We start from the raw sequence: 22,727 nt of genomic DNA on the forward strand, positions 1-22,727 counted from the left end.
TTATTATCATTATCTACAGTTCCAATATTTCTAGTATTATTACTGGTGCTATGCATCTCTGCTTGTGCGCTCCTTCTCTCACACCCCACCTCCTTCTCCCTCTCTCTCCTTGTCTGGCTCTCTCTCTCTCTCTCTCTCGCTCTCTCTCAACCCAACCGGTCAAGGCAGATGGCTGCCCATTTTGAGCCGGGGTCTGCTCTGAGGCTTCTGCCTTCTAAATGGCAGTTTTGCCATCTCATCAGTGGTCCCCACAGCCCTCACCCACCTGAAAAGCAGAAACGCCTACGTCCGCCTGCTCTTCCTGGACTCTGCTTTTAACACCATCATCCCACAGACCCTGGTACAGAAACTCTCCATCCTTGGTCTGAGTCACACACTTGGGAACTGGGTCCTGGACTTCCTGAACAACAGACCTCAGAGTGTCAGGATCCACAACTCCACCTCCTCCTCCATCACCCTCAGCACTTGTTCCCCCCAGGGCTGTGTGCTGAGCCCCCTCCTGTTCACTCTGCTGACGTACGACTGCTCGGCGAAGCATCCCAGCTGTCATGTAGTGAAGTTTGCAGACGACACAGCAGTGGTGGGACACAGCAACAACAACGATGAGTCGGAATACAGAGAGAAGGTGGAACACCTGGTGCAGTGGTGCAGAGAAAACAACCTCTGCATCAATGTGACGAAGACCAAAGAGATGGTGGGGGACTTCAGAAAGGACAGGCGCCCCTCCCCTGCACATTGGAGGAGTAGCTGTGGAAGTGGTCTCCAGCTACAGGTACACAGCTACACAGCTACACCTAACCGAGGACCTCACCTGGAACACCAACACTTCCCGGCTGGTCAGGAAGGCCCACCAGCGTCTCTACTTCCTCAGGAAGCTGCGGCGAGCTGGGCTTGGGAGCTCAGTACTGAGGAGTTTCTACCACTGCGCGGTGGAGAGCGTCCTCTGCACCTGCATCACTGTGTGGCACGGCAACTGCACTGCTGCTGAGAGGGTGCTGCAGAGGGTGGTAAAGGCTGCACAGAGGACCATGGGGGGCAGCCTCCCCACCACCTCAGACCTCTACACAGCACGATGCAGGAGGGGGGCCCTCCACATCATGAAGGACTCCACCCATCCTGCACATGGACTCTTCCAACCCTTCCCCTCAGGCAGGCGGCTGAGGAGCATCCGGAGCAAGACCACCAGGCTCAGAAACAGCTTCTTCCCTGAAGCTGTCAGACTGCTGAACTCCAGCCATGCCCTGTAGTCCCCCCCCAAACCCCCATACCCATACACACACACACACACACACACCCCTAACCCACCCACCCCCACACTACAAACACTTTATCCTACAAGTGCAACACACAAGTGCAATATTAAGGACTCACAAGTGCAATATTAAGGACTACTTTCTGGACTACCTCATACTTGCACACACTTGCACATGCATACTTATGTCAAGATTGGCGGCGTCGCTGAAGCAGAAATTTACTGAACCCCGATGCAGAGTCAAAAAGCGGCTGGCAGGCGTGGTGGAGGTCCAAAAACAAATGTCTTTTATTAATTAAAACAAAAAAACCAACTAATAAGCTCACTCTTACCGTGGCAGAAAATCTACAAAAAAAAACAAGGCATGGCATGGCATGGCAAGGCAAAAATTAATCATGACATGGAAAAACGCAGATCCTGGCATAGCATGGAGGAAATAATGCAGATCCTGGCATGGCATGGGGAATAAACACAGACGCTCTGACAAAGGTGACTGGGAAGACAAGGACTAAATAGACATGACAACGAGACACAGGTGACACACATCAGGAGGGAGAAAGCAATCAGGAAAACCAAAGCAAAGCTACATGAAAACAGGGCACACAGGGGAAGAGACACTTTCAAAATAAAACAGGACATGACAAAAACCTTGAACATAATACATGGAAGCACAAGACAAACATGGAACATGGCACATGGACAGAAATCAAAAGGCAAAGCATAACCAAAAAACACCAGGCATGACAACTTAGGCTGCTATATGTTAAAACCGGATTCTTATTTAAGGTTTAGCATATTTCAGTGTCTAGTTTTATATTTTTTCATGTTCTGTTTTCTGTTTAGCTTATATTCTATTTGTACTTTATATTTTTATAGTCCATACTGCTCCCGGGAGTCCTAATTTCATACCATAAACATGTGAATGTGAGCTGGTATGACAATAAAGTTCCTTGAATCCCTGAATCCTTGAATTTTCTGCATGCATATAAATGTTTGTACAAGCCGTGAAGATTTTGTTTGAGATCTTTTGTCTCTTCCAAATTTTCTTAGTTTTGACAAATGACTTTTTGGTGATTTTTAATGCACAAACAAGTTTTGTCCTCTCTGTTTGAGGGTAAAGGATCCAATCACTTGCATGTTTAGGTTCCATTTATTTCTACACAATGTATATTTTGTGTGCAGAATCAAGACTCTCAAACATACAGATTACATCATTATAGTGATACAAAACAACCCTGTTCCTTTGCGCCCCCAGCCACTGACTCCTTTGGTCAAGGGTAAGAGCAAGGGAACAGTCTGGTGCTAGGTCTCAATGGGAGTATCCCCTAACCCAGCCTGGGTTGAATACTGCAGTATCCAAATAATCCCACCCAGAGAAGGTCTGTTTATTGAAGTTCCATCTACTGAGAAAGGGTTACTGTTACACGAGTGGGTGTGCGCACGCGTGCACACACACACACACACACACACACACACACACAGCCCAGGATGTAAGCAAATGAAACTGAAAACTCACCGTATGCACTATGTCTATACATATTCACAAAGCTCCCATTGGACATCCTTGTCTGCCTTGGCTGTGTGTGTATGTGTGTCTAGAGCAGGGTGTGGTGACCTACTTTCTCTTCCTGTCTTCCTACCTGCTCACCTGTGACTCATCTCCTGCAATCAGCTCCACCTCAAAACAGTTTAAAGAGACTGACTGACTCAACAATAAAATATAATAAAATAAAATAAATAAAGGAAATTCTTTTTCTTAATCTTATTCATGCATGGAGCAGCCAAAAAGGATGAAAGAGTAAAAAACACAAAAGGAAGTAATGGAGCACTGTGTGTGCTTTGTTATTTGTCTCAGAAAGGATGGATGAATAAAAATAAAACACAAAAACACTAGCTTTATGTTGATTAACTGTATAATATTCAAAGTACACATTTAAAGTAATTGCAGCTAATTCTGAGATTGTATTCAAGAAAGCTCTGGAATATTTTTCCTCATGTAAAATTTGTCACTGAAACTGCTTCACCACATTAGAGTAGTTTGGATAGTGATAGTGTGACACTGTAATATGTAAATTTACCTTTTATCGGACTAAAAAATGAGACAAGAATTAGACTGTATACTGCTGGGTAGTTTAATCAACAGCAGTTCATCATATTGTGTAAGATCTTCACAAAGCATTGTGCAAAGCCCACCCTTCTGGAGGGACAATGTCACGCCCTGGTTTTCTGTGTTTTGGTTTTTTGAGTCCATGTGTCATGTTTCATGTGTGTCTTGTATTTTTATTTTAACAGACACTCATTTCACAATTTCAGACTCCTCTTTAACATTATGTGCTCCCCTAGAGAACCAAAAGAGGATTCATTAATACTGTTTAGATGCAGAAAAAGCTTTTGATTGTGTTGAATGGCCCTATCTATATGCAGTACTGGAAAAACTGGGATTTGGAGAAGGATTCATTGCATAGATCAGATAATTACACAATAACCCCAATGCTAGACACTTTCAGAACCATTTAATCTTCACATGAGCATGCGACAGGGGTGTTAACTCCACTGTTGCACTTGTGTTGGAACCATTGGTAGAAACGATTCGGACACACAAAGAAATACATGGCTACAACACAATATTTACCTCAAATAACATTTCTTTGTATGCGGATGGTTTTTTGATGTATATGTAGCCAAGTGGATAGGGGTTACTGTGTTTTATGTATCAGCTGTGCCCTAGTAGAATGCGTAATGTCATGTTAAGGCCAGCCAGGTCGAAAATCTCGTGAGAACAAGGAAATCGCATGAGACTTGCTCCACGCGCGAACAGTAGTCTTCCTAACGCAAGCCATGGTGTAGGTGTGTATTTCTCGTATGTGTGTGTGTATGAAGAGAACCGGACTAACGGTGTTCCACAAGGAGAGTATATGACAGTATATGTATACGTATATGTACAGATGACAGAAATTATTACAGTGTAACTGAGCTGACCGACAGATGTTTGTTACTGAAGACTCCGCACTTGTTTCTTGTTGGTCGAGGGTGTGTTTATCTCTTCTCCGTTGCGCGGGAGCAGAACTATATTGCTGCCAGTCAGTGTAAGTGGCCACACATAGTTTACCAAAATCCTAGTTAAGACATTTTTGGTGTCAGATATTGTTTATGATGTTGTGTGTTATTAGCCATATAGAAGGGAGATCGAGAGCTGTGTGTGCTACGTACAGGAGAGGGGTCTCAAGCTGCAAACTAGGAGTAAGTGAACACATGATTTTGTTTTCTGATTAAATCAGGTGAAAGAGGTTGGAAACAGGAGGCAGCAAAGCTTCAGGTGCCAGGGAAAAAAAGGATTTTATTTCCCTGAAAAACAAATTCTCTACACACAACCTGAGAGAAGACAAGAGGCAAGAACAAAATGGCAATAGCATAAACTCACAGCAGGTCATAGTACTTGTCTCCGAGACCTCAGAAGCTCAATGAGGCTCCCTTAAATAGGGCTGCTGGTTGAGCCCAATTGGTTCAAACCATTATCAAGGGTATCACCAAAATCATAATGGTCCATACAATATTATTAATCATAATAAATCAAATACCAAAATAAACAATGCACCATTTCATTTACCCACACACCATATATTCACACATCACACAATAACTTTGTACAAATACTGTATAACCAACACAATAAAGAAACACATACACCCCTGAGTGCAGTGGGAGGTCCCCCTTGCCCTGTGCTCGATAAAGTCACTTTCGCAGAGAAGCAGTGGAGCCGGACCAGGAGTGCAGGTGAGTGTATGAAGGACCAGAGTCTTTACAAATGGACAGATGACGAGTGGGACAAGTAGTGTGTACCTGTCACGGGTGAGTTGTGGTTGTGGTGTGAGTGAGGGATGCGGCCGGCCGTGTTTCCGGCGCTGAAGCGTCCATGGCGCACGCCACCCAAACCTATCACCAAGCACTTAAAATATGTACACGCTGTTAAAGAGTCCATCTCTCTCTCTCTGTGTGTGTATGCGCACCCGCGTGTACATGTGCCACAGAGTCCAAATAGTCTTTTTTCTCCGATGCTGCCTCGCAGGCCATGTCATCACAGAGCGTCCATCGTGGGACACAGTGAGAAGGGGGGTGCTCACCTTCTCATAGTTGGTTTAACAATAAAACAACAATAAAATATATATTTTACACAGGGATATGTGAATGTACACGTTTGAGTTGGTTCATAATGTTTATTCATGGTCTATATTAAGTTAATTCATGAAGTCTACTGAGTTAAAACCAGATGCGTACTGTGAAATGTGTCAGTTAAAATGAGAAGTGTGGCTTAGAAATGTGTTTATGTATTTATTTTCGGTTTACATAGCAATACAGCCACTGCTGTTTTCTTTTTTGCATTGACAGAGTTCTAAGATAGTTAGAAAAGAAAGGAAAGAGTATTTCTTCTAGTGATGGGTCCAGCAACACCGATGCATTGGTGCATGCGGCGAGCTCATAGAGCAAAACCCCGCGTCGGTGTGCGTATCGCTTTAAGAAAGTCACGTGACCGATACAGGAACTGTTTCAAACTGACACTGACGCGCCAAACTGTGTTTATAAGGAAGCACATCTGTCAATGGGATGTATTGGCCAAAAAAAATCACTGATCTGATCTGATCAGATCTGATCATATCATCATTAAATTCATCAAGAATTATGGTGCAGCCTCAAGCCAAGAGAAAGGTTTCCGCCGTGTGGGACCATTTTGATCTCATGTCGGAAAATAAGGTATTTGTTTTAATATCCTTGTTGTTTCATCCTGTTCCTCTCAGAGTTTCCACTTGATCTATCTGAATTCAAATTCATTTCAAAGTGACTCTTAGTTTACTATTCATATTATTTTCTGCAGGTAAAATGTCGCATTTGTTTGACAGAACTATCCTATTTAAACAAAAGCACCTCTTTAATGCTGAGTCAATATTGGGCCAGGCATGAGAATGATGCCATCCAGGAGGTGTAGAAATACCTGGCAGAGGGCAATATTGCCAAGTCCCAGGATCCTATGAGATACAGGGACAACCAAAAGACAATCTATCCAAACCTCTACCAGCTTTCCTTTCAATTTCTCTGCACTCCAGCCTCGTCTGTGCCGTGTGAGCGGGTGTTTTCTACAGCTTGAGAAGTTGTATCAAAAAAGTGTAACAGACTCAATTTCAAAACGTTGGAGAAACTTAGTTTTTTGAATAAAATTAAAAATCCCAGTCCACAAGCATCCTCATTCACAACACATTCACTTAGATTTTCACATTATGATACATGTTCACATTATTTATTGACCGTATCTAAAAATATCAAAGATATTTTCAATTTAAATGAAGATATGAAATAATACAATATAAAATACAATAACTTAAATTATATTATTGTATATACTAGGTCATCAAATCAGTGTCAGTTGAGTCTGTCAACTAGGTAGGGATTTTTAAGGTCCAGCAGGTGTCAGTATTCAGTGACACAGTATCAACACAGTATCAATACAGTTTGGCAATGTGTTTAAACGCTTCATTCAATTCAATTCAATTCAGTTTATTTATATAGCGCCAATTCACAACAAAAGTTATCTCATGACACTTTCCAATTAGAGCAGGTCTAGACCAAACTCTTTAATTAAATTGTAAAATAGAGAGAGCCCAACATTCCCCCTTGAGCAAGCACTTGGCGACAGTGGCGAGGAAAAACTGCCTTTTAGAAGGCAGAAACCTCGGAGCAGACCCTGGCTCAAGATGGGCGGCCATCATGACGCTTCATCTATCCATCACTAATTTCTTCTATTTCGATATTTGACTGTGACACTGCCTCAAAATTACAAAATTAATGCTGTCCTTGTTCGAGGTCAGTCGGGGTATTAAAGAACCACCAACATATATTTCTTTGTGTCCGGTCCTATCCTTTATGATCTGGCCACATATATTACAAGGCCACAGACCTCCATTCCAAGCTGCTTGACACTATTGAACTAAGTCATATTTATCTGATGGGTATCAGTTTGATAACATTAATCATAGTAAAGTTACTTATGGTGTACCTCAGGCTTCAGTATTAGGGCCGATACTTTTAGCCTCACTCCACTGGCTTTCTGTAGGATATAGGATAGACATCAAAATCCTTATATTGACTCATAAGGTTCTCAATAACAAAGCTCCGTCCTATCTCAAGGACCACATTGTTCGTTATTGTTCCAGTAAAACACTTCACTCCCAGAATGCAGGTCTGGTAGTGGTTCCCAGTATCTAGACAAGACAAGACAACTTTATTTGTATAGCCCATTTTTACAAGCAGTTTGTCTCAAAGGGCTTAACATAACATTAGCAACATCCTCTGCCCTTCGACCCTCACATCGACTAAGGAAAAAACTCCCAACCTTTAACAGGAAAAAATGGAAGAAACCTCAGGGTGAGCAAAGAGGAGGGTGTCATGCCTGGTTTTTTTTGTTATGCTTTGTTTTTTGATAGTCCATGTGCCATGTTCCATGTTTGTCTCTCATGTGTTTTTCATGTATTATGTTCAAGGTTTCTGTCATGTCTTGGTTATCTGTCTTTTGGTTTTTGAGTCCTCGTGTCATGTTCCATGTGTGTCTTGTTTCCATGTATTATGTCCAAGGTTTTTGTCATGTCCTGTTTTATTTTGAAAAGCGTCACTTCCCCTGTGTGCCCTGTTTTCATGTAACTTTGCTTTTGGTTTTCCTGCTTGCTTTCTCCCTCCTAATGTGTGTCACCTGTGTCTCGTTGTCTTGTCTATTTAGTCCTTGTCTTCCCAGCCACTGTTTGTCAGAGCGTTTTATGTCTTTTGTTTCATACAAGGATCTGCTTTTGCCTTGTCTTGTCGTACCATGCCATGCCAGGTGTTTTTGCTTTGATTCCATGACACAGTAAATGTGTGCCTTTATTTGAGTTCATTGTTAAGAATAAAGATTATTGTTTTTGGACCTCCACCTCGCCTGCCTGCCCTTTTTGACTCTGCATCGGGGTTCAGCTCCCTTGTGCGTCAGCGACGCTGACAATCCTGACAGAGGGATCCCTCACCCAGGACGGGCAGATGTGCAATGGTTGTTGTACAGGCAGGAAAGCAGTTAACAACATGAGAACGACATTACTAAAAAGACAAGTAAAACAAAATCTCAACTCACAGAATTTTTTACATTTTCATGTGATTCATCTGTTCAGTTTCACTTTTGATACCACCAATACGATTTTAACATTTCACAAGACTGAAATTATTGGAATTATAATGAACTGCTGTATCATTCATGTATTTTTTATATGCTGTTGAAAACCACTATCCTATCAATTCTATTCAGTTCAATTTCAGCCCGCAAGGGAGAACCACCCCGCCGATAGTCGGTGCACAGAAGAATGACAGAGAGAGAGAGAGAGAGAGAGAGAGAGAGAAAACTACGAGGAGAACTGAACATACAGTTAGTAACATAAAATAATGAATTGTATGTTAATCTGACGAGGGGAGGAAGAGGAAAAGGACGGGGAACTGCTTGGTGGATCATGTTTGTGTCCCCCGGCAGCATAGGCCTATAGCAGCATAGCTATGATAGAGATTTAAAGATTAACAGTTAGTCAGACCTATTCTACCTGTGGCTATATATCAAGAGGTGAGTGTAACTATGCCTACCAGCCCTACACACTTTATTTGGGGCTAACTATATGCTTTACTAAACAGAAAGGTTTTAAGTTTAGTCTTAAAAGTGGAGGTGGTGTCTGCCTGTTGAACCCAGATTGGCAACTGGTTCCACAGCAGGGGTGCCTGATAGCTAATCATGTTATGGCCCTTTAAAAGAAAAAAAAATCTTATTTATGTGTATCAGTTAGTGAATTTGATTTAAATGAACTGTGTAGGATCTAGATTTGAGTTGACCCTGATTCAAGCTGAAACTAAATAAAAGCAAAAGGAAGAAATGGAAAAGAATCTGAGTTGTCCACTGTGTCCTCTGTTGCCATCTTTGCCATTTTCAAGTTTGGGCAGAAATTGAAGCAGAAGCAGATTTGAGCAAAAGCTCATTTCTCCAGAGCTCCATCCCCTGGCAACAACCTTTCTTACTTTCATCACCGCCTTCCCTGTGTTTCTACCCTGCCTGCCTGCCGTCCCTGCTCATGAACCAACCTGCTGCTCTTGCTTTCCCTGTTCATGGCCTGCTTCAGAAATTCACATATCTAGAAGTTGAAATTACAAAGAAATATAATTCACTGTTCAATTGAATGTTTTTCGAAGTGTAACTATATATTTAACCACAGCATTCTTTAAAAAGCTGGATTCTATAGTACTTTTATTCATCTGGAATTACAAATCTCATAGGATCAGGAAGGGCCACATACCACATGTGGAGGTTTGGCTCCGCTGGATTGGATGAGAGGATGCTTGGCAAAAAGCCAGATGTGGAATGAGAGGACAGCATACCATACTCACTCGGTGTTATTGCAATGTCCCATATTCATCTAAAAAAAAATCACATTATAAGTGCAATCCTATTATTCACAACTACTACACAGATTTGGAAACAAGTAGCAAAACAACTTAAACTCAGAACTCTATCCTTTATGTTAGGCCAATTTATGTCATGGCCAATCCATCTTTTAAACCATCATATATGTAGAGGGAGTATTCCATTGCTGGAGAGAGTTGGAAATAGACAAAATGGGAGACTTATACATAAATGGGGCCTTTGGGTCATTTCAGCAACTTCAGGAAAAATACACGCTGCCACAAAGAGATTTTTTTAGATATCTACAGGTCAGACACTTAGTAAGAGCTTATCTTAATAATTTTGAAAAGACAGCAGCAGACAAACTGTATCAGTGTCTAAGGGATAGTGTATCTGAAAGGCATATCATTTCGTTTATATACAAAGCATTGCAAGCTAGGACAGGTGAATACTAATATATGAAGGAGGAATGGGAGAAAGAATTGGGAATAGGAAAATCAGGAGATATCTGGGTTTGAATTATATTAACATATGTTCTATTATTGCTAGGCTGGTCCAGTTTAAAATTTTGCACAGCCTGTACTATTCTAAGTACACCAATTTGTGTTAAATGTGAAACTGAGTATATGGATTTGTCCCATGCTTTTATTACGTGCATTCTGAAAACACAAATACATCCGAATCCCTTCTGACACACCACCAAGAAAAAACTTCTACAGTAGTTACCTGTCTGATAGCGCTGTGGCTAAATTTAAGGAAGCGATTCCATTATCTTTTACTTCAATATCATGTCCTGGTAGCGCAGAACATTACAATACTTAGACTTCTTTTAGTGAGTAGTCCCTCTCAAACCATTTTGTGGACAGTGCTGCAAGCTCACTAAGGATAACAATCGACTCCATTACCCCGCCAAAAAAGAAATACATAAAGCAAAAGAAACCAGCACCATGGTATAATACTGAGGTTTACATATTAAAGCAAAATGCGCAAAAACTTAAGAGGAAATGACGTTCCTCCAAACTCACAGAATCTTGCTCAGTTGAGCAAGACAGCCTTAGATCTTATAGGAAGGCCCTGTGGACTGCAAGAGCAGCCTATTACTCAAAATTAAATGAGAATAATAAGAATAACCCCAGTTTCCGTTCAGCACTGTAGCCAGGCTGGCAGAGAGCTATAGTGCTCGAGCCCTGCATCCCTGTAACCCTCAGTAACAGTGACTTTATGACCTTTTTTAATGACTAGATTTTAATCATTAGAGACAAAATTCAACACCTACTGACATCAGCTGGTACTGATCTACCTTCAAACCATGGAGTTTTAGAAACAGCAGTAGAACCAGATAGTTATCTTGACTGCTTTTCTCCCATTGACCTTCATCCGCCAAATTCGTTCATATTTTCATCTAAACCATCAACAACATGCCTCTTACACCCCATCCCAACTAAGCTGCTTGAAGTTTTACCCTTACTTAGCATCTCTCTATTAGATCCGATCCATCTGTCCCTAATAACAGGCTATGCACCCCAGTCCTTTCAAGTAGCTGTAGTCAAACCTCTCCATAAAAAGCACACACTTGATCCAGAGGTTTTAAGCAACTATAGACCGATAACTAATCTTCCATTTCTCTCGAAGATTCTTGAGAGAACAGTCGCCAGTCAGCTACGTGAGCTTATTTGAGGATTTTCAATCTGGCTTTAGAGCTCATCATAGCACAGAGATGGTATTGGTCAAAGTCGAAAACGATCCTCTACTTGCATCAGATGAGGGATTTATCTCTGTGCTTGTACTGTTAGACTTTAGTGCTGCATTTGACACCACTGACCATTCTATCTTATTACACAGATGGGAACACTTAATTGGCATTAAAAGAACTGCATTAAGCTGATTTCAGTCCTATTCATCAGATCGATTTCAATTTGTTCATGTTAATGATGCATCGTCCATGCTCACATAAGCTAGTCACGGAGTTCCCCAAGGTTCTGTGCTTGGGCCAACAGAAATGCCTACAAGATGCCGCCAGTGTGTTTTACCTGCTGTGTGTTTCCACAAACTTTGATTGTGTTTCTGCTGGTTTTGTTACTCGTCTCTCAAAATGTCAACTCTCTGCTGGTGTATGATCGCCAAACACTGTTAAATCTCCAACCTTCCTCTGACAATTTGGGACTCTCTGGGCAAAATGGACAAAAAACTTTCTGTCCCCTGCTTCTCTCTGGTATACCAGCTTACCTGTGCCATGCTCCGGCTCCACCTGCACACAGAGGACGTAGACGCCGGGGGAAACGCAGCGGCAGATTAGTGAAACTAAAAGAATATTTGGCGTACTCTCCTGCTGCTTTCTCTGGAGATGCTGGGTCACCATGTCATCACTTATTTTCATGGCGCTTCCTGGATCCAATCAACCACTCTCTGGTCCACCTGGTCAGCCCGGAAGAGGCTCCCCGGCTCCCCGTCCCCTACCTCCGCAGGTGCGGGGCGGGCCTACACAACCTGCGGCTGCTTGCTCGGGCTCCACAGACGGCTACTGCCCCGGCTCCAGCTCTGGTCAGAATGAGCTCTTGTGAATGATAGATCACTAGCCAACAAAACTTTTATCCTAAAGTACCGCAGTACCAGACGAAAACCTCCGGCCGCAAACGCCGAACAACAATGTGTGCGCCGGTGTGAACGCGGCCAATTAACAGGTAACGCCCCCTGCGCAATCAGAGTCAGGTGGGACAATAGGACGTGGAGGTGGAGCAACACTCCACCTGCCACATTCCACCCCCCCTTCATGCGTCGTCGCCCCGACAACGAACTACTAGTTAAGCGATCCACCCCTATTAGGACCAAGGCCTAAACCAAACCGACTGGACGTTCCCCACAGGTCGTGCAGATGCAAATCCCCCGTTACCCCTGACGGCAACAGACTGGGGAAGACGATGCACATTGGAATGTTGACCGGCCGTGGAACGGCCTGTCGGCGTAAGGCTGACTGGGAATGGCTGGGCTGGCCACTAGGGGGAGCAGTCACCATGTAGGAATGTTCTGGCTCCAAACTTAGGTCTGGCGCCGGCTGGACATCTACTGAGGCTTCGGTGGCAAAGGACGCAGGAGTTTCACGTGCCAGCAGCCATAGTTCACCATCTTCAGAAGAATCAGAAGAACAACTGGATGCAACCACAGCAGGTGGAGACGGCGCCCTAAGAGGGGGGACACTGGTTCGGTGCAGCTCTTCTACAGGAGCAATGGTATAAACCGCTCCCTCTCCTGAAGGGGCTTTTAACACTTGATAGATAACGGGGCTCCATTTGTCGTGGAGCTTGTGTCGACCCCTAACACCAAAATCTCTGAGGTAGACCAGCTGGCCTACCTGCAGAGGGTTCACCCGAACATGCCAATCGTGCTGCTCCTTCCGTCGACCTGCAGCCGCCAACAATCTCTCCCTAGCATTCTCAAAGGCCACCTTGAGCCTCGCCTGATGCTCAGCCACCCAATCCCGGACTTCCCCGGGCTCGGGATCCTGGACCCGGCCCAAAAGAAAATCCACGGGGAGCCTAGGCTCTCGACCAAACATCAAAAAGTAGGGCGACTCTCCTGTACTTTGATGTGGCGTGGTGTTGTAACAAAACAACACCTGCGGAAGACAAGACACCCAATCATGCTTCCGGGAAGCTGGCAAGGTCCGCAATTGATCATGAAGGGTTCTATTGAATCGCTCACACTGCCCATTGCCAGCTGGATGGTAAGGAGTGGTTCTCGATTTGGTTACCTCGTACAGGCGACAAAGCTGTTGGATCAAGGTGCTCTCGAAGCTTCGACCTTGATCTGAATGGATACGACTTGGAATACCAAACTTGAAGAACCATTCGGTCAGCAAGATCCGAGCCACTGTTGCTGTCTGTTGATCCCGAGTGGGGACCGCCACCGTGTATTTGCTAAACACGTCAGTCATTACCAGAACATTCTCCAACCCATTCTGTGAGGGTTCCAACAATGTAAAGTCAATAGCGACAATCTCATTTGGCTGAGACGCCAGTACATGGCCCATAAAACAATGGGGCACTGACCCCGAAGCCTTGGCCACCTGGCAACGGACCCCTGAACCCACTGCTTTATGTCAGCGGACATCCCTGGCCAGTAACATCGCTGCCGCACCAACTCAGTGGTGCGCTCGATACCTTGGTGACCATGGTCTTGGTGCAGCTGGGTCAGAGTCTCTTCCTTAAGAACAGCCGGTAGAATCAGCTGGAGGTACTCCTCTCCCCCATCCGAGTGGAAAGTCCGGCGGTACAATACGTCCTCCTGCTCAACCAAGCGGTCCCACTGTTTCAACAGGGTCAACGCCAGAGCAGGAAGTCACTGCCTCTCCTCGTGAGTAGGCTTGGCCCGCCTCCACCAGAAATGCAGAAAATGATCACGCAAAAGGGAATCTGCCTCCTGCAACGAACAGAGGTCTGATGGAGACTGACCTCGGAAGGCGGACATAATCAACTGAGCCGCAGGCACCCCCAGAGCTGAGCTCGAAGCTTGCTGGAGGGGCAGTGGAACTGAAGTGCCATGTAGCACCTGCTCAGCCAGGCTAGCCCCTGATAAATACTGTCGGGAGAGAGCATCAGCATTCCTGTTGACACGGCCAGAGCGATACTTGATCTCAAAATCAAACACAGCTAGTTGAGATACCCACCGCTGTTCAGTGGCCCCCAACTTGGCTGAATTAAGATAGCTCAGTGGGTTGTTATCTGTGAAAACCACACATTTGTGCCCCAACAAATACTCCCGGAACTTTTCTCCCATTGCCCAGTTAAGTGCCAGAAACTCTAGCTTCAACGAACTATAGTTGTCCATGTTGCGCTCCGTGGGTCGAAGACCCCTGCTGGCATACGCTACTGGCCGAACCCCATTATCTGTCTCCTGCGAAAGGACGGCCCCCAGACCGCTGTGACTGGCATCGATCTCCAAGATAAACAGGCTTGAAAAATCTGCATAGGCCAACACCGGTGCCGAAACCAACTTAGCCTTTAAGGCCTCAAAGCTTTGCTCACACTGTGGTGTCCATGCAGAACTAAGGTCCCGCCCCGAGCCCCTCCTAGACCGGGAACCAGCAAGGTCTGCCACCAGTTTATGCAGGGGGCCTGCCATCTTAGCAAAGCCCTCAACAAACTGTCTGTAATAGCCAGCAAACCCCAAGAAGGAGCGCAGCTCTGACACATGACGGGGGCGCTGCCATTTTGCCACTGCCTCAATCTTGGCAGGGTCAGTAGAAACCCCTTGACTAGAGATAATATGGCCCAGATAACAAACCTCCTTCTGAAAGAAGGCGCATTTTCCAAGTTTGACCTTCAGGCCTTCCCGCTGTAACCGACTGAGAACCACCTCCAGTCGCTGCAGGTGCTGAGAAACAGAGGACGAGAATACAACAATGTCATCGAGATACAAAAGCAGGCTGTTGATGTTGGCCCTGTTGATCCCCAAACATCCTTTGCATCAGCCTCTGGAACGTACTTGGGGCATTGCATAAACCAAAGGGCATACGATTCCACTCAAAGAGGCCGAAAGGTGTGCAAAAGGCTGTCTTGGGTTTGTCCTGCTCTGCGACCGGGACCTGATTATACCCGCTCGCTAAATCCAGTGTGGTGAACCAGCACGCTCCCGCAAGGGCATCAAGGCTTTCCTCAATACAGGGTTGAGGGAATGCATCCTTCCGTGTCTTGGCTACCATCTTTTTTCCGCACAAGGACGATTGGGGAAGCAAAAGGACTAGTGCTTTCCCTAATTACCTTTGCCTCCAACAACTGGTCAATGTGAGACTTCACCTCCTCATACTCAGAGGGGGGAATCCGTCGGTATCTTTGTCGCACTGGAATATCGTCGAGTAAGGGAATCTCATGAGAGATCAGATTAGTACAACCCAAATCAGCATCATGGTTGGCAAAGACTGCATGATATTTCTGCAGAAGGCTGTGCACTTCCATTCGCTCCTGCTCTGTTAAAGCAGACAGATCCACGGCCTCCACCCCACCCGATGCCACACCAGCAGCTACCTGGGAAGAAACAGATGCTGTGATGGTCTTTACCTCAGTCACACCAGCTGGCAGGCTGACGACCTGGGCACTAGTTAAAGCACCGAGGCCAGTGCGTGGGTGGAGGAGGACGTCAATTGTTCCCACGTTAATCACTGGGATGTAAGCTGTACCACGGGTTACCTGAACAAGACAAGGCGATGCCAACAGCCCCACTGGCAGCCCAGACTCTGCTGGTTCAAACAGCGCGGCCTGACCAGCCAGTTTCTCTGGACAGGTAGCAGCCACAAATTTCATGATGCCGCCAGGTATGCGTACCGGCCGTCGGCCCCGAACCCTGGCAGCGCCAGTGATATCCCTCGGATGATCCCGGATAGCCCGATGGCACCATTGCAGGGCATCAAGGATGGGACCTGGAGCTTGAGTCACAGAGGGGGAGTGAAACAGAGTGGGACCATATGCCACAAAGAGCTCCCGGTAACATCGACGAATTATATTACTTCCCAAAATCCCGGGGGCACCAGATGCAGCATCGGGGGGGTCCTTAACAACCAAGATCCCACAACCAGGGACCACCTTCCCACACAATGTCACAGCCAGCTCCAAATAACCAATATATGGAATACAGAGACCATTGGCTGCCCACAGCTGCAGCCAATTACAAGATCGAAGGCGCTCTTGGCCCCATGGCACATAATGTTTTACAAAGAAACTCTCAGTGATCGTAGACACCATGGACCCACTATCTAACAAGCATGGGACGGTAACCCCACCCATCACAACATCAATATGTGGACAGGGCGCCATTAATCGATCAATAAGATCTTGTTGTGAGCCTCCAACGCCCCCATCTGAGCTTTGGCTCTGCAGCTCAGCGGGCTTCAGTTTTCCGGCTGGAGTGTGGAGCAGGAAGACCCAGCCACGTGAGAAGACCGACCAGTGGCAGAGCCAGCGCGGGGACGGGAAGGAACTCACTCCCCGTCACATTCGCTGGCGTAATGGCCTGGCTGTTGACACCTTCGGCAAATCAAAAGCCCCGTGCGAGGAGGCCGAGAGGGAAAAGGACGAGCCTGCAAAGAAGCCATAGTCTGGGTGAGCATATCGAGCTGTTCCTGCTGACGCTTTAACAGTGCCTTCACCTCATACAATTCTGACTCATGAGGTGAGACAAGAGGGGTGGGGCGAGAACCACCCTGTACTACATACTGTAGGCCATAGGTTGAAGGAAGAGAGTGACTACGTCCCCTAACACCCCTTGGGGACCCTTCCCTCTCCCATCTCATGGCTTCACCATGTACTTCAAGCAGAGACGGCGAACCAACTGCTTCAATTCCCTACGAAGGGCGCCATCCAACACATGCTCCACAAACTGATCGCGAAGAAGTATTTCCGCATTAGGTAGGCCATCAGGGGCCGACTGCTTGACACGCTCCATAAGGGCCATCAACGCCAGAGAGAACTCTAACAATGTTTCCCCCTCCTGCTGCTTCCTGGAAAAGAAAGACTGCTGCAGGGTGACATATGACTGAACACAGCCATAAAGCTCAGTCAAAATAGCCAAAATCTGGGCTGGGTCCTCTCTCTCCACCCGCGAACGATATTTGATCTCCTCTCTCGCCTCCCCTTCCAGATGGTCAAAAATGAAGAAAGCCTGGTCACGAACGGACAGATGACGGGCCGGCATACATGCCTGTACTTTCTCTTTCCACTCAACTAGACAGATACCGGTTCTGCCGTTAAACACAGGACACCTGCGGTCTCTTGGTATGACAATCAGCCGTTCAGTGACCGTGGCACTAGCACCTGCAGCAGAAGGAATGTCACCTGAAGGGAGAGACATGGGATCAGGTTGGCTAGAGCTGGCCTGGGAAACATCCCTCGCTCCAGACAACCGCTCATTATCGGCCCTAAGTTGTGCCACCAGCTCTCTGAGCTGCTGCAATTCCTCCTCCATAGCGAACCACAGAGACAACACCCCACCACCTTCCAAATGGAAATCTGACGCCACCAACTGGCAAGAAAAACAACCAAATGCTACCGCTCCGTCTCCACTACCGCCTCCACACACCACCCCAAAACCTAACACTATACAATGACCAAAAAGAACAAAACAAAAAAAACCCCCAAATAATACACCAAAAAAAAAAGAAAAATTGGAAGTCACGTCTTTGTCCTTTAACAGTGAATCCTGCTGACAATGCCAAGTTGTACCCAAATGGGGAGGCAGGAGGAAAGTTGCCCGACAACGCCACCTGAGGAATTGCACCCCAGGAAGTAAACTTCAGTCAGCACGTCTATTACAATAAGGTCACACAGGTTTATCGCACTGGAAGGACATATGACGGACATCCAAATGAAAAAAAGACAATATTTATTTAATAACAACAACAATGCTTAAAATCATACACAACTATATCCTTTGTAGCCTGAGTGTCAAAATAATGACCAAAGCTGAGGGCAGCAACAAAATGACAAGGGGACCAAACCACAAAAAAAACCCACTACAAACCAAATCACCACGTGCCACACCAAACAATAAGGAGTGAAGGGAAAACCGCCACCAGGGACGTCTGCCGATCCGCTCCTGCCCTGAAAAAAAAGAAACAAACCAAATTATAACACCGCATATGAAAAAGAGGGGACACTCAGGCGGACAGAAATATACAGAAGGCCAATATTAAAACACAACACACACACGCAACACTAACCCACCCAAACGGGACCACACAATAAGAAGCACCCCCTTGACCAACTAAATCATTAATTAAAACAAAATAAACAAATATACAAACAAACACAAAAAAAAAGAAGAACAAACAGAGAATAACACAAACTTAAACCCCCCAACTAAATAAGCAACCACAGAAACAATTGGCAATCAACAAATTCAACATAAGGGGAGAACGATAAACTAAATAAAAAAACAAAATCAATCAGAACGGGGGTGATAGTGGAGTGAGGAACCCGAAACTGCATCACATCACGGACGGCGTCGGTAGGGACTGCTCCCCGCACTACCAGTCCCCGGAGACGGAGTAGAGACGGAGCGACTGCACCGGGGCTGGAGACGGTGAGTCGCCGTCTTACAGAATGCTCAGCTGGTGGACCATTTCACTGGCGGAGCATGCAACCCCCGGGGAGCGCCAGAGCCGAAGGAAAGGTGCTAACTATGGCCTCAGTGCTGCAGCAGGACAGAGAACGGGGTCACTGACTCAAGCTACCACCCAGCGGACAAAGTGAACGACAGAACAAGAGGGGAAGCTTACCCAGATGAAGAAGACTCACGCACACCCTGTGCACTATACAGGCTGGTCCAACGGCGAGGGCAGAGAGCGCACACCACCAAACAATCCTCAGGGGGACCACACACAACACAGCAGACACCGCTATAAACGAAGAGATAGCGACCGCCGTCACGATGTTAATGCCCAACTTGCTCAGTCATAGCAGCACCTCAACTTACCGTGTGGATCACCGTTTGGTGCCGACCACCGCAGTACCAGACGAAAACCTGCGACCGCAAACGCCGTACAACAATGTGTGCGCCGGTGTGAACGCGGCCAATTAACAGGTAACGCCCCCTGCGCAATCAGAGTCAGGTGGGACAATTGGACGTGGAGGTGGAGCAACACTCCACCTGCCACATTCGCACAGTTTACACCATTAGTTCTCCTCTCTGGGCTGCCTTCCAGTTTCGGCCTAAGTTTCGGCTGGCACCAGACACCATTATCTCCAGGTCTCTTTCTGTGCTATTTTTTAAAAATAATTGTTTTATGCAGGATTACAATAAATGTTCTTTTTTTAGGTTTACAGCAGTTACAATGAGATTACATTGACAGTGTATGACTACCATAAATCAGTTTCACAATTACAGTTTTACCTTCCATAGCTTACAGGCCCTTAACCAGTTGTATCTTTCTAATACAGCTGTATCTTGCTTTTCTTTCAATCTTAATGGAAACATAACATGACTACTTCTGTCAGGATTCGGCTTACACAGGACTCAGGCGCAGAGATTGTGAGAAAATAATGAGTTTTATTTTTCTAAGCAAGACCCCAATCCAACCTCTCACAGAGCTACAGGAAAAGCAAGAGGCTATGAAACTTAATCTTGGACACGAGGATCTAACTAGGCTTGAGTACAACTATCTAGTAAAACAAAAAATCACTCCAGCAGGAGGAAAATCAAACAAACTAGGAAGGGAAAACAAAAAACTTCAAAGAACAAAAAATCACTCTAAGAGAGGATAACTATCTAGAGAAATACTACTAAGAACTAAAAGTCACTCTTTATAGAGGAAATCTATCTGAAATAACAAACAGAATAAGAACTGAAAATCACTCCGATAGAGGAGGAAAAACCAAAGAACATAAACAAACAATTCAATAAGGCTAAACCTGAACTATGAAATTTACAACAAAAATACTCTGTTTCAGAGGCTAGAATGTAACGAGACACGAGGAACATATACATACGAAGGCTGTGGCATAGAAGAGCGCTGGTGTGAACATGTAGAACGAAACACACTGGCACAAGACAAGGGAAACGCAGACTATTTGAACACATGAGGATAATGGGGACCAGGTGGAAACAATCAGGTGGTTGGGAAGACAATCAGACTGGAGACAAGAGGAAGGGCAAGTGACCTGAAACGAGAGGAGAGTTACTTTTCAAAATAAAACAGGAAGAGACGAGACATAAACCCAAGACAAGACCTCACCGCGGTGTGACAGTACCCCCCCCCCCTAGGGCCGACTCCTGACGGCCCGGGCTGACCAGGATGGTCATGATGAAAGTCAGTGATGAGTGTCTTGTCAATAATGTGGCGGGAGGGAACCCATAGCCGATCTTCCGGACCGTAGCCCTCCCAATCAACCAAATACTGTGTACCGCGGCCCCGTTTTCGACTAGCCAGAAACCGCTTAACCCGGTACACTGGCCCACCATCCACGATCTCCGGAGGGGGAGGTTGAGGGGCCGCAGGTACCAAAGGGCTCTCCCGGACGGGTTTGACCTGGCTGACGTGGAACGTGGGATGAATCCGCAGGGACCGAGGTAGGCGAAGACGAATAGCCGCAGGGTTGACAACGTGGGCGACGGGAAACGGACCCACGAACCGCGGAGCCAGCTTCTTTGATGATACATTCAGGTTGAGGTCTCGGGCAGAGAGCCAAACCTTCTGGCCTGGCTGGTAGACAGGAGCGGGTCTCCTCCTGCGGTCGGCCGCCTTCTTGACCCGATCCCCCTGACGGATCAGGACTTGCCTGGCGGCTGCCCAGATTCGCCGGCACCGGCGCAGCAGAGCGAAAGCGGATGGAACCGACACCTCAGATTCGTTGTCTGGGAACAGAGGAGGGTCATAACCAAAAACACATTTAAAGGGAGTTAAACCCGTGGCTGAGGTGGGGAGGGAATTATGCGCATACTCAACCCAGACCAGGTGTTTGCTCCATGTTGAGGGATTCTGGGACACAAGGCAGCGGAGGCCGGTTTCAAGCTGCTGGTTAAGGCGCTCAGTCTGACCGTTGGCTTCCGGGTGATATCCAGATGTCAGACTTGCACTAGCTCCGATGAGCCGGCAAAACTCTTTCCAGAAGCAGGACACGAACTGGGGCCCCCGGTCAGATACGATGTCCCTAGGAAACCCGTGGATCCTAAAAACATGGTTCATCATAACCTCGGCTGTCTCCTTTGCTGACGGTAGCTTGGGTAGGGCAATAAATCTGACCATCTTGGAGAACCTGTCCACAACTGTGAGCACCGAGGTGTTACCCTGAGAGATCGGGAGTCCTGTAACAAAGTCTAATGAAATTTCTGACCATGGTCTAGATGGGATGGGCAGAGGTTGTAGGAGTCCCATGCGCGGTCCAGTAGACGTCTTGTTGCGTGCGCAGACTGAGCAAGCACCAACATACTCCCGGACCTCCGCCCCCATAGACGGCCACCAGAACCTCCGGGAGATGACGAACAGCGTCCGTCGTACCCCCGGGTGACAAGAGAGCAGAGAGGTGTGAGCCCAATGTATCACCCGTGAACGTAAGTCGGCTGGGACAAACAGCTTATTATTAGGACATCCACTGGGTGGGGGAGCTACACCGTTGGCCTGCTCTACCTCCTTCTCTATTTGCCAAGTGACTGATCCAACCACACAGGACCGTGGAAGGATGGTGTCAGGATCCTTGGCAACAGGTTCGGGGTCATACAGCCGAGATAAGGCGTCTGGCTTGATGTTCCGCGACCCCGGCCTGTAAGAGAGAGTAAAGTTAAAACGGTTAAAGAAAAGCGCCCACCTGGCCTGGCGAGAATTTAGTCTCTTGGCTCCCCGTATGTACTCTAAATTCTTGTGATCTGTGCAGACAATGAATGGATGACTGGCTCCCTCCAGCCAGTGCCGCCACTCCTCCAACGCCTGCTTGACCGCCAGTAGCTCTTTGTTGCCCACGTCGTAATTTCGCTCTGCCTTGGAGAGCCTCCTAGACAGAAAGGCGCAGGGGTGCATCTTTTCATCATGCTCTGACCTCTGGGAGAGTACAGCCCCGATGCCCTCATTGGAAGCGTCCACCTCCACCACGAACTGTCGCTGCGGATCGGGCATAGCAAGAATGGGTGCCGAGGTGAAGCGGTGTTTGAGGTTCTGAAACGCTGACTCGGCTTCTGGAGACCACTGGAAACGAACCTTAGAAGACGTTAGAGCATGCAGCGGAGCGGCTATAGCGCTGAAACCTCGGATAAACCGCCTGTAGAAGTTAGCAAACCCAAGAAACTGCTGAACCTTCTTGCGGCTATCGGGTGTGGGCCAGTCAGCGACCGCGCTAATCTTTGCCGGATCCATCTGCACCTTGCCAGGGGCTACAATGAAGCCCAGGAAGGAGATGGTGTTGGCATGGAACTCACTCTTCTCCGCCTTGACATACAGCTTGTGCTCTAAAAGTCTCTGTAATACTTTTGTTACATGAACCTGGTGCGTTTCTAGATCTTTAGAATAGATCAAGATGTCGTCAAGATACACATAGACAAACTGGT

The 22,727-nt window shown here is 46.5% G+C and overlaps 1 protein-coding gene across 1 annotated transcript; it reads right to left on the minus strand.

The window, feature by feature from the left end:
• Window positions 1–238: 238 nt before the first annotated feature.
• Window positions 239–13,873, minus strand: LOC124064187. Its single transcript, XM_046398411.1, has 3 exons — window positions 13,862–13,873; window positions 12,595–13,767; window positions 239–400 (listed from the first exon to the last, which is right to left on the minus strand). The coding sequence occupies exons 1-3, from the start codon at window positions 13,871–13,873 to the stop codon at window positions 239–241; spliced, it is 1,347 nt and encodes a 448-aa protein (XP_046254367.1).
• Window positions 13,874–22,727: the final 8,854 nt, after the last annotated feature.

This window comes from Scatophagus argus, chromosome 9 (genome assembly GCF_020382885.2).
Source record: "Scatophagus argus isolate fScaArg1 chromosome 9, fScaArg1.pri, whole genome shotgun sequence".
NCBI lineage: Eukaryota > Metazoa > Chordata > Actinopteri > Scatophagidae > Scatophagus > Scatophagus argus.